Source organism: Falco naumanni, chromosome 4, assembly GCF_017639655.2.
Source record: "Falco naumanni isolate bFalNau1 chromosome 4, bFalNau1.pat, whole genome shotgun sequence".
NCBI lineage: Eukaryota > Metazoa > Chordata > Aves > Falconiformes > Falconidae > Falco > Falco naumanni.
The window spans coordinates 66,035,315-66,050,986 of NC_054057.1; the positions used below are offsets into that span (position 1 = coordinate 66,035,315).

The 15,672-nt window shown below is 61.8% G+C and overlaps 1 protein-coding gene across 1 annotated transcript; it reads left to right on the forward strand.

Annotated features, from left to right (window-relative positions):
* Positions 1–330: 330 nt before the first annotated feature.
* LOC121086549 (unconventional myosin-Vb-like) lies at positions 331–14,727 on the forward strand. Its single transcript, XM_040590452.1, has 38 exons — positions 331–357; positions 1,720–1,830; positions 2,256–2,418; positions 2,526–2,670; positions 2,806–2,962; positions 3,153–3,293; positions 3,527–3,608; positions 3,821–3,928; positions 4,086–4,198; positions 4,298–4,563; positions 4,724–4,805; positions 5,056–5,196; positions 5,271–5,393; positions 5,761–5,844; positions 6,167–6,169; positions 6,425–6,577; positions 6,705–6,802; positions 6,948–7,034; positions 7,116–7,227; positions 7,467–7,678; positions 7,856–8,012; positions 8,091–8,330; positions 9,106–9,315; positions 9,463–9,556; positions 9,698–9,843; positions 10,061–10,174; positions 10,366–10,599; positions 10,682–10,779; positions 11,398–11,584; positions 11,802–11,901; positions 12,081–12,236; positions 12,408–12,559; positions 12,848–12,937; positions 13,143–13,293; positions 13,738–14,008; positions 14,089–14,263; positions 14,381–14,461; positions 14,569–14,727. Exons 1-38 carry the CDS (start codon positions 331–333, stop codon positions 14,725–14,727), a joined length of 5,223 nt encoding a protein of 1,740 aa, XP_040446386.1.
* Positions 14,728–15,672: the final 945 nt, after the last annotated feature.

The window sequence follows — 15,672 nt, forward strand, 5'->3', positions numbered from 1 at the left end:
CTCTTGGGGTGTCCCAGCTAGTGGGGGAGTTTGGAGTGACCTGCGTGGGTGGGGGGTCCCAGATAAGGTTTCTCAGGGTGTCCCAAGTGGGATTTTGGGGTGCCCTTTATGGGGATTCTCAGGATGTCCTGAATGGGGGGGTCTCAAGGTACCCTGCAGAGGTGGGGGGGAACCAGTCCCAGCAGCTCCAGGGAAGGGCTGTGGGGTGGAACGGGAGGTGGAGTGGGGTGGGGACCTCTACTACCCGCCCCTCCAATTAGTGGCAATTAGCTCCCATAAAGGGGCTGTAGGCAGCAGGGGTGGGAGTGCTGGCAGCAGTGGGGGGCTGCCATGGCTGAGGGGGGGCCATATGTGCAGGTGAGGGGGCTCAGGGGGTCCTGGCCTGGGGGGGGGCTGCAGAGGGGGCTGGAAGGGTCCCTACCATGCAGTTGGGGAGGGGGGGGAGCCCAGCTTGCGGGTCTGGGGTGCCTGTGGCAGACTTGGGCAGGGGGGTGTCTTGTGCCTCCCCTGAGAGCTCAGCACCTGGAGCAGCTGTAGGTGCTGTGGTCTGTGTGTCCCTTAGGGCCACCTCCCCACTGGTCACCTGGCTGGATGGCACCTGGGGGGGGTGCCTCAGCCGTGGGCTGCCTGTCCTGTGTGGGTGCTGCAGCCCCCTAGGCTGCCCGTGGGGCTCCCTGGCACACGGGGACCCGTGGCCTGGCAAGTACAGCACCTCACAGGGGTGCTTGTCACGGGTGAGGAGAAGGGCTTGGTGCTGCCTGGGCACCCATCTCTCTTGCTTCTTGCCTGGTGGGGGGGTGGGGTGCTCTCACCTCCAGGACCCTGGCCCAGATCGTCCTCCCTCCACCTCGGTCCAGCTCTGCCTGTCGGAGATGCTCCTGCTGTGTGCAGGCAACAGGACAGGCTCTTCCTTCTTGCTTCTGCTGCTGCGTATCAAAAGTGATAGCTGCAGCCGCAGGGCAGGCCCTGGACGTGTCCTCTCTCCCAGGGTGACCCCTGTTTGCCTGTGAGGCTGGAGGGTGCTGAGGTTTCCGCGGAAGTCAGAGGTGCAGCATCCCTCGCTGTGGCGTGACTGGGGTGCTTGCCTGGGTGAAGCTAGGAGGTTCGTGTGCTGAAGGCAGAGCAACTTGCCTTGTCCCATGTCACTGGTTAGACTGGGACAGAAGTGGCTGCATGAGTGGCTTAGCCCGGCCCTGAGGTTATGGCCCAGCACGCCCCACTGGTGCCATACTGATACCCTCGGAGGGGAGCGAGCGAGGGGCGAGCTGGGCATGGTAGCAGGGATGCTTTTTTGTCCAGCTCCTGATTTTGGACTAAAATCCGTTCGTGCCTTGCTGGGAAGCTGTACGTCATGCAATTTTTGCTCCTTCCAGCGGCTACTGCTCATAAAAGATAACAGCTTCCTCCTGCTGCTCCTCAGCAGAGCCCTGGACCCTGAGCCCTGTCCTGCCCAAGTTAGTCCAACCACAAATTTGGATGCTCCACTCTTCTGACGACTCCTTGGATGTGAACCCCAAGCCCAGCCCTTCCCCCTCTCCAGCCCATTCGGTGCTTGTTTGCTCAGCTCGCCCCACTGCAGTGATGCTGAGCATCAGGCTGACCCCTGAAGTGAGAACCGTGGGGCGGGCTGCCGTGCTTGGCTTGGTGGTGGCCAGATGCTGTCCCTGTCTCTTGGCTGTGGCACTCTGCAGGGGTCCCCTCCCTCCCATGTCCCCACAGGGTGCCCGCGTCTGGATCCCTGACTGTATCGAAGTCTGGAGGGCGGCAGAAATAACCAGAGGCTACAAGGAAGGAGATGCTGTTCTCCACCTCCGCCTGGAAGATGGCTCGGTAAGGCTGGAGCTGCGCAGCCCAGTGGGTCCCTCCTGCGCTTGCCACATGGTCGGGCATCCCCAGATGGGACAGTTCACCTCTGCGCTCCCAACCCAGCCTGGGGTCCTCAGCAGGATACAGGGGAGCTCAGATGTTGCCTGGATGTGTTCCATCAGGTGACCAAGCAGCAGCCCAGGCCACTGCGGCTGTGCTTGGTTCACTGTGTCCCGTGTCCCCTGCCTGCCCAGGGAGCTGGTCCTCACCGCCTGCTCCTGCCTGACTTCCCCAAAGGTCTCCAGCTTGGCTTGCTGTGATTCCTGGTGACTAACAGCCCAAGCATGGCCTGCAGACAGTATCTGTCCTGCTCCTACAGACCCATCCCGCCTCTGTGGGGCTGGCTGACCCTGCTCAGCACTTAGCCTGCTCCATCTCCATCCCTGCAGGCACTGGCCTACCCCATTGAGTTCCAGCTGCCACCCCTCTGCAACCCTGACTGCCTCTCAGGTGCCGATGACCTGGTGGCCCTGAGCTACCTGCATGAGCCGGCTGTGCTGCACTCGCTCCGCCAGCGCTTCCTGGAGGCCAACACCATCTACACCTACTGTGGTGAGCCCGGTGCACCCCCTCCTACTCCCCACCCTGTCCCACTTCCCCTGGCTCCCCGGGGCAGATGCCCGTCCTGCCCTGCCCTTTGCACAGCCCTCTTCCTCCAGGTATCGTCCTCGTCGCCATCAACCCCTACCAGCCGCTGCCCATCTATGAAGAGGAGGTGATTTATGCCTACAGCGGCCGTGAAATTGGGGACATGGATCCCCACATCTTTGCTTTGGCGGAGGAGGCGTACAAGCAGATGGTGAGGTGAGAGTGTGACGTGGGAGCATCCCTGGGGTTGCACTGGGGAAGGGCTGAAGCCCCCCATGGACCGTGCTGTGCCTGCATGGAGCAGTCCTGCTCCGTCACAGGCTGTTCCCAGCTCGTGTCCTTCTCCGGCAGGTTTGGGAAGAACCAGTCCCTCATCATCAGTGGGGAGTCGGGTGCAGGGAAGACTGCATCGGCCAAGTATGCCATGAGATACTTCACCACCATCGGGGGCTGCCTGTGCGACTCCAGCATGGAGGAGAAGGTGCTGGCCTCCAGCCCTGTCATGGAGGTGGGTCCCTCAGAGTCCCCAGGCTCTGCATGGGGATAACTGGGGTGTCCCTGTGCTCCTCGTGGCCTGTACCCCTGATGTGATGCTCTGTGTGTCCCCCACTGTAAAATGGGTGGCAGCAACTGAACTTCCCCAGAGCACCTGGAGATCTGGAGCCAGCTAAAACCTCCTGCCCTCCTTCCCCTCCCAGGCCTTTGGGAATGCAAAGACAACGAGAAATGACAACAGTAGCCGCTTTGGGAAGTACATCGAGATCGGTTTTAGCCAAGCTCACGTCACAGGGGCCACCATCAAAACCTACCTGCTGGAGAAGTCCCGTGTCACCTTCCAGGTGGGCCTCTGGGGTGGCATGGGGACAGGACTGAGTGGCAGCCCCAGTCCTCAGAGCGGGAGGGTGCTCCTCCTGGGCATCCTTCAGGGGTGCAACCCCAGCACTGCTGAGTCAAGCTGGGAGAGGGGAAGGTGTCCCTTGTCCCCAAATCTGGGGCTGCAAGCACTGCTGCAGATGAGCAGGGTGGCCCGAAGTGACCTGGCTTCTCGGTGATTTTTCTTGTTCATCCACAGGCACAAGCGGAGAGGAACTACCACATCTTCTACCAGCTCTGTGCCTCCGCCACCCTGCCCGAGCTCCAGGGCCTGGGTCTCTGTGAGTGCCTCTGTGTCCCCCCCACGAGTCCCATGGCACAGCTGGGTGCTAGCCCACCCCGTGCTGGCACTGCCCAGACCTTCCTGCCCCCCCTCCACTGGGTGCTGGAGGGGGCTCTGCTGCTGCTGGGCACCCCAGGGTGGGATGAGGACAACTGGGAGCCCTGTGGGGCAGGTTGTACTGGTTCCCAGTCCAAAACATCTCACCCGCAGGTGGGGCAGAGTCCTTCCACTACACCCGCCAGGGCCAGTGCGCCGTGGCACAGAGCACCGATGATGCAGCTGACCTGGACAGCACGCGGCATGCCTTCTCACTCCTGGGTACTGTCCTGGCCAGGCGCGGTGGGAGGGGGTGGGCAGGGCTGGTCCCCAGGGCTGCTTTTCCTGCTGCCCTCACCCCCACGCTGGTGTGGGAGTGCTGGTGCCAGAGCCGGTACTGGGGAGCCTGGCTAACCTGGTGCCTGCGCTGTGCCTGCAGGCATCCCTGAGGCGGAGCAGCTGGAGCTGTTCCGTGTCCTGGCTGCCATCCTGCACCTGGGCAACATCGTGCTCAGAGGGAGGGACCGCCGTGGGGATGGCTGCTTCGTGGAGGTGGGCAAGAGCTTGCTGCCCCCACCCTGCGTGCCAGCCTGGCCCCTGAGCTGTGCTGGTCTCAGCAGTACCGTGGTGACAGGGTCTGTCCCTCTGCAGCCTGCTGATGAGGCCCTGGGGCTGTTCTGCACGCTGCTGGGCACTGAGGCATCGCAGGTGATACGCTGGCTCTGCCACCGCAAGCTGATCACTGCTGGTGAGACCTACGTGAAGCCCCTCTCCAGGCAGCAGGCGCTCGACTCGAGGGATGCCCTGGCCAAGTATATGTATGGGCAGATCTTCAGGTGGATGGTGAGCAGGGTCAACCACGCTCTGCGGTCACTGGAGGGCCACCATAATTCCATTGGCATCCTGGACATCTATGGGTAAGAGCAGTTCCCTCCTCCTGGGCTGCCTGGAAGAGCACAGTCCTGTTCCTGCATCAGCTGAGGCTGTAGGACTGCAGCCACCAACAGCTCTGGTGGGGACGTGGGGCAGCGCCCGTGTCCCTGGCAGCTGCCTCAGGCAGGTCTCTGCCACCTGCAGGTTTGAGATGTTTGATGTCAACAGCTTTGAGCAGTTCTGCATCAACTATGCCAACGAGAAGCTGCAGCAGCATTTCAACCGGGTGGGTACCACAGAGATGTCCCCTTGCTGGGAGCTGGTGAGGGTGGGCACCACACATCCCTGCTGTGCTGCTGCTTCTAGTGCTTTCTGCCTTGAATGTGGCTGCTGGGGCTGGGCACGGTCCCCTCCTTTCTCCCAAAGTGTTCCTGCTGCAGGAGAAGGGTGTCTGACAGAACCCAAGCCACTGCCTGGTGGCTGGCCGCCTCTGTGCCTTCCTGGCTCAGTCCTGCTCTGCTGTCCCTGCCCTTTAGCATGTCTTCAAGCTGGAGCAGGAGGAATATGTGACCGAGGAGATCCCTTGGGTCTTTGTTGACTTCTGTGACAACCAGCCATGCATTGAGCTCATCGAGGGCCGGCTTGGCATCCTGAACCTGCTGAACGAGGAGTGCAAGGTGGGCAAAGGGGCGCTGGGAGCAGGCTGCTACAGCCACCTGGAGCTGTCCCTTCTGACCCATTTGCTCTTTAGATGCCCCAAGGCAGTGACGGGAGCTGGGCCCAGAAGCTTTACCAGACGCATCTCAGCAGCTCCTACTTCCAGAAGCCCAAGAGATCCATGGATGCTTTTGTTGTCTGCCACTTTGCTGGCAAGGTAGGGGAAGCTGTGGCAGTGCAGGCAGGGGCTGGGAGAGCTTTGCACCAGTGGGCACCCATCCTGCCCCATCCAGAGCAGATGGCTGTAGCTTCTGCAGCCTCTCAGGCTAGGGGATGGATCCTGCTGGCTCTGCAGCTGGGTGCTGGGCTGCAGCCCTTTAACTGAGGGTAAAAATTCTGAAACCCTCTGCTGGGTCCCATCAGTAGCCTTGCAGCAGGGCAGGAGCTAGGCGGTGTGGCTACCAGCTCTGACTCCTGCAAGGACTTCTTCCAAAAAGCATTTGCCTGTGTCCAAGCAGAGCCCTGCACAAAAACAGTCTGGGAAGCTGCAGGCTGATACTGGGGCTTGCCTGGTCTCCCACCAGGTGGAATACCAGTGTGATGGGTTTGTGGAGAAGAACAGGGACACTGTCCCCGAGGAGCTGGTGGGGCTGCTGCGAGCCAGCAAGGTAAGAGCCACCCTGAGCAGGGGCTGTGTAGGGCAGAGCCTGGCTAGCTTGTGGCCCTGGGAGCCTGGGTGGAAGGACTGATGGTGCAGGAGGATACAAGCCACGCAGGATAAATCCCTGTCTGATCTGCTGGCACAGCCCCGGGCAGTGCTGGCCGTGGGCAGGGTGCCCTGAGGTGTGGGTGCTCCCCACCTTGCCTTGGGCTTTCCTACCTTGGGGAGCATCTTGGTCATGTCCCTGATGCAAGGGCTTGGAGGGTCCTGCTGCTTCCAGGTCTGTAACACTGTCACTTGTCCCTTCTACCCTTGCGTGTCCCTGGTAGAAGGTAAGGGACATCTTGGAGGGCTCTCAAGCACGCCTGGGGAGGTGTCCATGGTTCACACGTAGTTTTTCCTGGGGGAAACAGGGGCACAGCTGAATCTGGCACATCTGGGCTGTGGTGGGTCAGAGGATTGTGCACTGGGCTGGCTGCTGTGGAGCTTTTGGTCCCTTGGGGCTGTCTCCTGGTGGCCATGGTGCTCTAGGTACTGGGTGGTGCTTGCTGCAGGGTCTGCCTGGCTCACGGCTCTGCTCTGTGCAGTCTGCCCTGCTCACTGAGCTCTTCCTGGAGGAAGGGGATGGCCCCACGTCCCTGCAGTCCCGCAGGTCCGGCAGGCCCAGGATGGCTGGTTGTCCCAGCAGCAGATCGCTGCCCAGTAGCCAAAAGAGCAAGAAGAATTCCATCTCCAGCCAGGTATGGTGGTGGTGTGGGGGGAGAAATGTGTGCTGGCCCTGGACAGCTGGGGCAGCCCCAAGGGGGACCTGTGTGTGCCCTACAAGCCCTGGGATGTTCCTGACCACGCTTACCTTGTCCTTGGCAGTTCAGAGCCTCCCTGAACCAGCTGATGGAGACGCTGAGCAGCACCATACCACACTACATCCGCTGCATCAAGCCCAACGATGCCAAGCAGCCCTTTGTGTGAGTGCCCGGCCAGGGAGGGGATGGGTACACTGCAGGGCACCGCTGTCCCTCCAATCTGTGTCCCTCTTGCCCTGCTCCTACATAGCTTGGAGCATGCCAAGCTGGCTGGGACCCAGCCTAGCTCAGCACCTTTTTGCCCCAGGTTTGACTCCAGGCGAGCAGTGGAGCAGCTACGAGCCTGCGGAATCCTGGAGACGATCCAGATCAGTGCCTCAGGCTACCCCTCCAGGTATCCCCCTGCTTCAGCAGCACCCTGGGGGCTCCCCCACCTCCAGCCACAGCACCTCTGATCCCCCTCTGTCCCCCACAGGTGTACATACCAGGAGTTCTTGGAGAGGTACAGGGCTCTGGTGAGCAGAGAGGAGCTGATGGGCACTGACGAGAAGCAGACCTGCAGCCGTGCCCTTGAGAGATTGCTCCGAGTAAGGGTCCTGCTGGGGGAGTGCAGCTGTGGTACCGGAGTATCCCTTGCAGGTGGGGGGTGGGCACCTTTCTCACCATGTGTGGGTGCCCGGTGGGATACAGAAGTGGATGAGATGAGGAGGAACTCAACCTCCAGGAAGGTTGGATGAGGAGATTAGTGGTATGAAGAGCATCGCTCTTGGGGGAGCCTAGCTGGGGTACTCTTTGTCTCTGGGACTGACTCTACCCTTGCACACAGGACCCCAGCAAGTACCAGTGTGGGAAGAACAAGGTGTTTTTCCGGGCTGGCCAAGTGGCTCACCTGGAGGAGCTGCGGTACCAGCAGATGAGGGCAGCCTGTGTCCTGCTGCAGAGGCACCTGCGGGGCTGGCTGGCACGGAGGCACTTTGGACGGGCACGTGCCGCAGCGATCTGCCTGCAGCGCCATGCCCGGGGCATGCTGGCCCGCAGGTGAGCGGGGATGGGGCTTGGGGGGAGCAGCGATGAGCTGAGACAGAGCTCAGCCTTGGGGTGAGCTGGCAGCTGGGCTGGCGTTGGGCTGCGCTTGGACCTGGGTGTCCCTGTGGTGTGGGCTGGGCTGTGGGGGGCATTGCCACCCCCCTGCCCAGCACCCTGCCCTCGCTGCAGGTTCACCAGGATGCTGCGAAGGACCAGGGCTGCTGTGATGCTGCAGAAAACTGTGAGGATGGTTCTGGCACGACGTTTCTACCTACGTGTGTGCCAGGCTATCATCACCATCCAAGCCTTTGCCCGGGGCATGTTTGCCCGACGTCTCTACCACCAGGTAGGAACCTGGCAGGGCAGCAGGTGTCCCCATCCCGCCTGGGGACACTGTGCCACTGCCCCATCTCTTGCTTCACAGATGGTGTGGCACCAGAAAGCCGTGGTGATCCAGGCTGCTGTCAGGGGCTGGCTGGCCCGGACCCGCTACAGCCGCCTGCGTGGGGCTGTCATCTACCTGCAGTGCTGCTACCGCCGGGTGCAAGCACGCCGCGAGCTGCGGCGGCTGCGTGTCGAGGCACGCTCCATTGAGCGTTACAAGCAGCTGCACAAGGGCATGGAGATCAAGGTGATCCAGCTGCAGTGTAGGCTGGATGAGCAGGTGGGTGCTGGCTTCATCCCTGCGTGGGGGTAGCTACTTTTTGCTGACCACTTCTTACCAGTCCCTGTGTAGCTAAAACCATGCCTGCTGGTGTCTTCAGTCCTCTCCCAGCCCTAGGGCAGGAGCTAACCCTGCCTGACATGTGCTTCCAGGCAGGAGTTGGGTCTCAATCCTGGATTTTCAGTGCTCCCTGTGGATGCAGGGATTGGTGGCCCTGGGGGTGGGATGGGCACCCTCCTGGGTGCTTGGCTGGGTGCAGCCTTGCAGCACAGTGTCATGTGCTGGGAGCAGTTCCAGCATGGTGTGTTGTCCCACCGTGCTCCTGCTGGCAGCATCTGCTGTCGCCATCTGGGTGTCTCTGCTTCAGCTGTCCCCACTCCCTTTCTGGGGGTGTCTGTGGAGGGGAAGGGAGGGCTCCTGTGCTGCGATCCTGTTTCTGGGGGTGGGGGGAAGCAGGGCTGGTAAATCCTGCTGTTGAGGCTGGCCAGGAGGTGGGTGGTGGGCTGCAAAGCTGTGGCAGAGCTCATGCATGGCTGTATGTGGGATGGCATGTTGTAGAGAGCTGTGCTCCCAGGTTTGAGGTGACACCAGAGGTTCAGGGATCCAAACAGATGGGTGGGATATGTGGTACCCAGGTTCCTTGCAGAAGGGAAGCATGCATGGGTTAGGAGTGTATTATCCATGAGTATGCATGGACGTTTACTGGTGGGAGACATGTAGGGGTATGCCCTTGTTCCCAGCCACCTGCCTGACATGCTCTGCTCTTTGGCTCAAGGCCCAGGAGAAGCAGCAGCTGATGGAGCAGCTCTCAGAGCTGAACGCTGCCCATGCTGAGGAGGTGCAGTGCCTGCGGGCTGAGGTGCAGCGGCTGCGGGAGGATACGACCCGTGATGCCCAGGTCCAGCAGCTGCAGGAACGGCTGGCCGAGCTGGAGAGACACAGCATGAAGAGCTGCCTGGTCCAGGAGGTTGAGGAGCTCAGGCAGGTCAGTCTGTCCAGGGGATGCTCTCACTCTGCTGGGGCTCCATGGGGCTGCGCTTTCTGCTGGGGGGGTCCCTGGAGGAAACCTCTGGCAGCCAGGGCTGGCCCCAGGCAGGGCTGTAGCTGTACCTGCCCCTCTGCTTTCCCACAGCGCTTGGCGGAGGTGGAAGCCACGAAGCTGCAGCTGGAGGAGGAGAAGGATGCCCTGATCCAGCGTGTGTTGGAGCGGTCGCAGGATCTAGAAGGTAAGAAGGATCTACTGATCTGCTCATCTCATTCCCCTGGGTATGGGCTGGTCCTGCAGGCTTGGTGTGTTCCTGCATGTTCCCTGGCAGAGGGGACGTGGCTCTGCTTGTCCCCACTCCCTGCTGTGTCTGTCCCCACAGAGCAGCACCAGTGTGCAGCAAGGGAGAGCCGAGGGCTGCTGCAGGAGCTGGAAGAGGAGCGGGCACGCTACCAGAGCCTGGTGCAGGAGTACACCCGCCTGGAGCAGGGCTATGAGAACCTGCGGGATGAGATGGCCTTCCACAGGGTGAGGGGGGGGCTCAGGGCACCCCCTCCCTCAGCTCAGTGAAGGGAGTAGGCAGTGCTGGCTGGTTCAGGGCACGCTCCTGCGGCAGAAGTGGGCTCCCCAGCTCACGTGCCGGGGGACCCCCAAGCTGAGGTGTCCTCTCGAGGCTGTCGCTGCTCTGCCCCAGCAGATGTTTGGGGTGCGGGGGAACAACGTTGTCCTTCTCTTCCCCACTCAGCAAAGCACCTTGAGACGGTCCCCTTCCTCAGAGAGCTTCCTGGGCTCCGAGAGCAGCTGCTTGTCCTCCATGTCCACGGCTCCCTCACGAGATGTCTCTGACCAGCAGCCTGAGGCTAGTGGTGACACTGGTTGGGACAGTGGGGTGGGGGTCACAAGTGGGCTGTCCCTTCCCCTGGTGATGGTGACAACTGTACCCTGGGGCTTCTGGCTGGGAGCTGGTGCCATCAGGGAGGGCTTCCTGCAGGCATCCTGGTGCTGGTGCCCAGCACGGGCTGCTGTGCCAGCCCCTGTCTCTGCACCCAGGGGCAGGAGGAGCGGTGGCAGCTTGTGCCAGAGGGGTCGCGGCTGCAGCCCAGCAGTGAGGTGGTGCTGAATGGTGGTGTGAGCCAGGATCCCTTTGAGAAGGCATACCTCCTCCTCCTGGGGCAGCTCAATGCTGCTAATGAGGAGCTGGCCCGGACCCGGGAGGAGCTGCGGAGGTCCCAGGCTCCTGTGGAGCCAGAGGAGAGGAAACTGTTGGACTTCTTCAAGCGCAGGGTGAGCCCCTGTCCCACTGCTGAGAGCAGGGCGAGACCCAGGATGGCGAGGCCAGCCTCATCCTGCTCCTCTCTCCCTGCAGAACTTCACTGAGATGCTGGGGCTGGGTAAGAGCCCAGAGAAGGTGGCAGTGGATGATGACCTGAAGCACGCGTACGATGCAGTGCAGGTTGCTAACAAGTGAGTGTGGTCCTAGGGAGGTGGTCCCCACAATAGGCTGGTGTCCCCATAATGGGCTGGTGGGGCTTTCTCTGGTGTTTTGGCCAGCCAGGGCTGGTGTGACAGCTGCCTGGCCTCTGCAGTGGTGCTGGGTGGCTGCACATCCTCACTGGAGCAGCCACCTCCTCCAATGCTCTGGGCACCGTAGCCCCAGGTGGGCTGCGAGAGCAAGGGCAGCTGCCCCTCACTGCCCAGCGGGGTGGGGGGGTAGCCCTTGCTTGCTCTTCCCTTTTTTCCAGTGCACCCAGCTGTACTTTGCTGGGGGACTGGAGCAGCACACCTTGCTCAAGGCACAGCCTCACCTGCTGCATGAGCAGAACGGGTACCCTGGGCTCAAGAGGAGCCTCCTAAGAGGAGCAGGCTGGTGGAGCCTGTCCCTGGGCTGGGTGCAGCCAGAGGGGAGATGCTCTACCAGTCCAGCTGGGTCTTGGCTGCCCTGGAGGGCCTGGGCAAGGGGGGAGTCCTCAGCTCTGAGGCTTCAGGGGGGAGGAAAAACCTCCTCAGCAGCCTCCCTGCGGGATGGGGTGCGGCAGCTTGAAGGAGGCTGGTGCCTCAGTTTCCCCTGGTGCATGTGAGCAGGCTGCTGGAGAGTCAGCTGCAGGAGGAGAAACAGCAGCACGAGGAGGAGGTACAAGGGCTGCGCCTCGACATCTGCTCACTCAAGCAGCTGAGCCAGCAGCAAGCAGCCCTCATCCAGGACCTGCAGTGGCACCAGGGGCAGGAGGGGCTGCAGCAGCATGTCCTACAGCTCAGGGAGGAGAACAAGGTAAGGGGGTGGTGATGGGGGGTGGGTGGACACAGGCAGGACTGGGCTTGGGGCTGGCTCCCACCCCCTTGCCCTGTGGTGAGCTGCAGCAGCCCCTTAAGGGGTGGTGCAGGGGACCCTGATGCATCCTCCCAGCTCAGCTTCACTGGGTGGGTGCTGGTGGGGGCCTCCAGCTGAGGGAGGCTGGCTGAGCCCTACCAGGGTTGTGCCTGCCCAGGAGTTGGCCCAGAAGCTGGAGAAGCAGGAGAGGATCACACTGAAGCTCCAGAAGCAGCTGAGAGCCTACACAAAGCAGACCCAGGAGCTCGCAGGCAAGTGTCTGCATGAGATGGGGACATGGGGCTGGTGGGAGCATCGCCCAGCCTCGCCATGAGGAGCAGAGTCCCCCCAGACAGAGATACTGGGGAGTATCTGCTTGGACTGAGCTGAGGGATCCTGATCTGGGTCCCACGGCCCAGGACACAGCAGGATTTGACCTGTGCTCCTCTTTCTCCAGTGAAGAGAGAGGCCACCAGGCCAGCACAGGAGCTGGCAGCATCTGCTGTGGTCCTGTCCCAGTCCCCTGTCGTCCCACCTCTGTCTGGGCTGTCCCAAGCCATGCTGGCATGGAGGATGGAGGATGAAGGGCGCATTATCAAGGCCATCATCACAGGTAGGGTTTGGACAGATGGGGACTCTTTACCCCAACTTGGTCCCTGCTAGGGTTTCTTACCAACCTCTGTGTGAGCTCATACTTTCAGTGTTGCTGGCACAGCATCCTGCCTGGTTCGGGACCAGTTTCCTGTAGCTGCCTGGATCTCAACTGTCCTGTTTTCCCCTGCAGACTATAAACCACAGAGCTGTCCTGGGGCACTTCCAGACCTGCCAGCCTACATCCTCTTCCTGTGCTTCCGACACGCAGACCACTGCTGCGACGAGCCGCGGGCTCGCTCGCTCTTGGATGCGGCCATTGGTGCCATCAAAGGGATCATGAAGGTGCTGGGCTTGGGGGTGTGGGGTGGGCTGAGGAGCAGGCGCTTCACTGGCCAAGGCAGAGGTGGTGCTGGGGCAGTGACATGTGCCTGGCTGCAGTGTCCAGCCTGAGCATCTCCCAGGGTGATGGGTGCCCCTGGGTGCCACAGGTGTCCTGTGAGAGGGTCCTACAGCCCTCGCCAGGCTGCAGCTAGCTCAGTGTGGCTCACAGAGCTACCGTGGGGTGTTAGGGCTTGCTGCTGTCACTGCCAGAGCCCTGCTGACCCTAGTGCTCTCGCTTCCCTCCCACAGAAGCACAGCGATGACTTCAATGTGGTGGCACTCTGGCTTGCTAACACCTGCCGACTCCAGAACTGCCTGTGCCAGTACAGCCAGGATGAGGTAGAGCTGGGCTGCAGGGGGTCTGCCACCTCCCTGGCAAGGGTGGGAGCTTAGTGGGGACAGGGTTTGTCCCCACCTGGGGCTGCATCCTCTTTGCCCCAGCCCAGGCATACAAGGATGTGCGGGGCTGATGCTGCTCTGTGCTTGCTTGGGGACCTGGCTGTCCCCTGGTACCTGCTGGCTCTGACCCAGCCTGTGCCCACAGAGCTACTGGCAGGGGAACACAGCGCAGCAGAACAAACATCGCCTGCAGAATGTGGACCCCCAGAGCTCCTGCCATAGCCTGGGTGCCCTGGCTGTCCAGCTCTACCAGCAGCTCATCCGCACTGCCGAGAAGTGCCTCAAGCCCATGATTGGTATGGCCAGGGCTTGGGGGGTGCTCGGGGGGGGATGCTGGATCAGGGAGGGAACGGTGTGCTCGGCTGTGTCAGCTGCCTGCTCTGTTACCGGGGCTGTGCCCAGAGTGGGAAGGCAGGCTCTGAACCGGGGGATGCCTTCTACAAGGGACCATCTGCTCCTTGAGCATCCTGGCTTGCAGGAGGTGGCTGGGGAGCTAAAGGTGGGCTCAGCACCCCAGGGACCTTGGGCTGCATCCATGGGGAGCTCTATTCCCCCATGCCATGCTCTGCAGCTACATGGAGCAGGGCCAGTCCCTGACCTAGCCTTGGCCAGCTATCTTGGAGGTGTCATCAGCCCCTGTATCCCCAACTGGGACACAGAACCAAGAAGCTGTGTACTGGTCGCTTGGGGCACAACACAGGGTCTCTGCCTCCTTACAACGAGCCTTTTCTACCCTTCAGTTTCAGCGATGCTGGAGAGTGAGCCCATACAGGGCTTGTCCTTCTCCTGCCCTCCCCGCCACCGCCGGTCCTCAGTAGCCTCTGCCCACACCCTGCCCGAGCTGCTGCAGCAGCTGGGCTCCTTCCGTGCAGTGCTGGACCACCACGGGCTGGCCCCCAGTGTGGGGCACCAGGTCCTGCGCCAGCTCCTCTTCCTGGTCAGTGGCACCACCCTCAACTACCTGCTGCTGAGGAAGGACACGTGCTCCTGGAGCCGCAGCATCCAGCTCAGGTCTGTGCCCATGCAGGATGGGTATGGCTGGGGGAGCTGGGGCAGGGCCTGTGCCACCTGTGACCTGCTGTCCCTGGCAGGTACAACATCAGCCAGGTGGAACAGTGGCTGCGGGCAGAGGGGCTGCAGGAGAGTGGGGCCCGTGAGGTGCTGGAGCCCCTGGTCCAGGCTGCCCAGCTGCTGCAGGTGAAGAAGGTGACGGAGGCAGATGCTGGAGCTCTCTGCAGCCTGTGCACGGTGCTGTCACCCCAGCAGGTACTGGGTGGGGAGGGGGTGTACCAGGGATGCGCTGGGGTGGGGACCACACCATACCCAGAAGGGTCTGGATGTGCCCAGCCTTTCCCTGTTCATGGTCCCCTCTGTCCCTTCCAGGTTGTGAAGATCCTCCGGGCTTACACCCCGGCTGCTGGGCTGGAGGAGAGGATCAGCCCCAGCTTCATCAGCAGGGTTGAGGTAAGCAGGATTGGGGGTCTAGTTTGGGGGGGGGGGGGGGGCAGGCTGTCCTGTATGACCCCCCCCTTACTGGAGCAGCCCTGAATGCAAGTGCTGTGTCCCCACAGAAGCGGCTGCAGGACCAGTATGGAGGGGGACCCAGCCAGCTCCTGGTGGACACCAGCCACCTCTTCCCTGTGCACCTGCCCTTCACTACCTCCCCCCTGCACCTGGATGAGCTCCACATCCCTGATGCCCTCAACCTGGCCTTCCTTGTCACGCCCTAGGCTGCTCTCCGTGCCCCATTGAGGGGTATCTGGACCCCCTGAGGGGTGGGATGGCCCCAGATCCTGAGGGGACAGCACTGTGTGCCATTCTTCTGGGAAGTGACTTATTTATTGTAACTCAAGTGTCTTGTTTGTGGCACAGCCAGGGCCCATGGCAGTCCTGAGCTGGGGCTTTGGCCACTTTTTAATTATTTGAAGCTAATAAAAGTCTTTGCAGATAATTTCAGAGTCCAAGGCTGTCTGGGGTGGGTGCATTTAGCTTGGGAAGGGTCAGTGTGCGAGGCGAGATGCTGAGCAGCACCAGGAGCTGTGCCATCCTGAGGCCACTGTGCCCACCCGAGGTCCAGAGCAGCTCGCACCACCCCAGAGGCATCACTGGGGCTGCCCTAAGGAAGGGGCTCAGCCCCCCGACCCCCGGTGCTGGGGCACTGCCCCGAGGGGACCACAGACTGGGGAGCTCAGGTGAGAAACGGGCAATAAAGGGACCAAGTTTCCAGGCACTTTCTGGCTGGTGCGTTTCGTGGTGGTTTTTTTTTTTTTTTTTGCTTATTTTCCTGTTTCCCCCTAAGGAGGCTGTTGCGGCCACCGAAGGTGCAGGCAGGCGAGGGGAGAGGGTCCTGCCTGGCGGGTGGCTCCTCCATCACCGCTGCTGGGGTGATACCGGGCTGTGCAGCTGAGCGTGGACGTGAGCAAGGGCAGGATTGTCCTGAGGCTTGGAAGGGCTTTGCACCGAGCCCTGTCCCTGCTGCAGGGGACGCTGGTTGTGTTCAAGGCTAAGGGGTGGCAGCCCTTGCTGTGGTGTGTGTCCAGTCCCCCCCTCAGCCCCCAGGTCTGCCCTTGTCCTGGGGGCTCTGTGCCACTTTCTGCGTGGGGCCGTGTCCATGGGTCCTGCAGGGACCTGTCTGTCGTAGCTCTCCCCAAAGGGCTGCTTCCCCTGGGGAGGGG

Bases quoted from the DNA above. Each gene is read 5' to 3' on its own strand.
- LOC121086549 (XM_040590452.1), top strand. From the start codon at position 331: ATGGCTGAGGGGGGGCCATATGTGCAG. The intron at 4,806-5,055 runs GTGGGTACCACA...CCTGCCCTTTAG, and splicing joins TGCAGCAGCATTTCAACCGG to CATGTCTTCAAGCTGGAGCA. The intron at 6,578-6,704 runs GTATGGTGGTGG...TGTCCTTGGCAG, and splicing joins AGAATTCCATCTCCAGCCAG to TTCAGAGCCTCCCTGAACCA.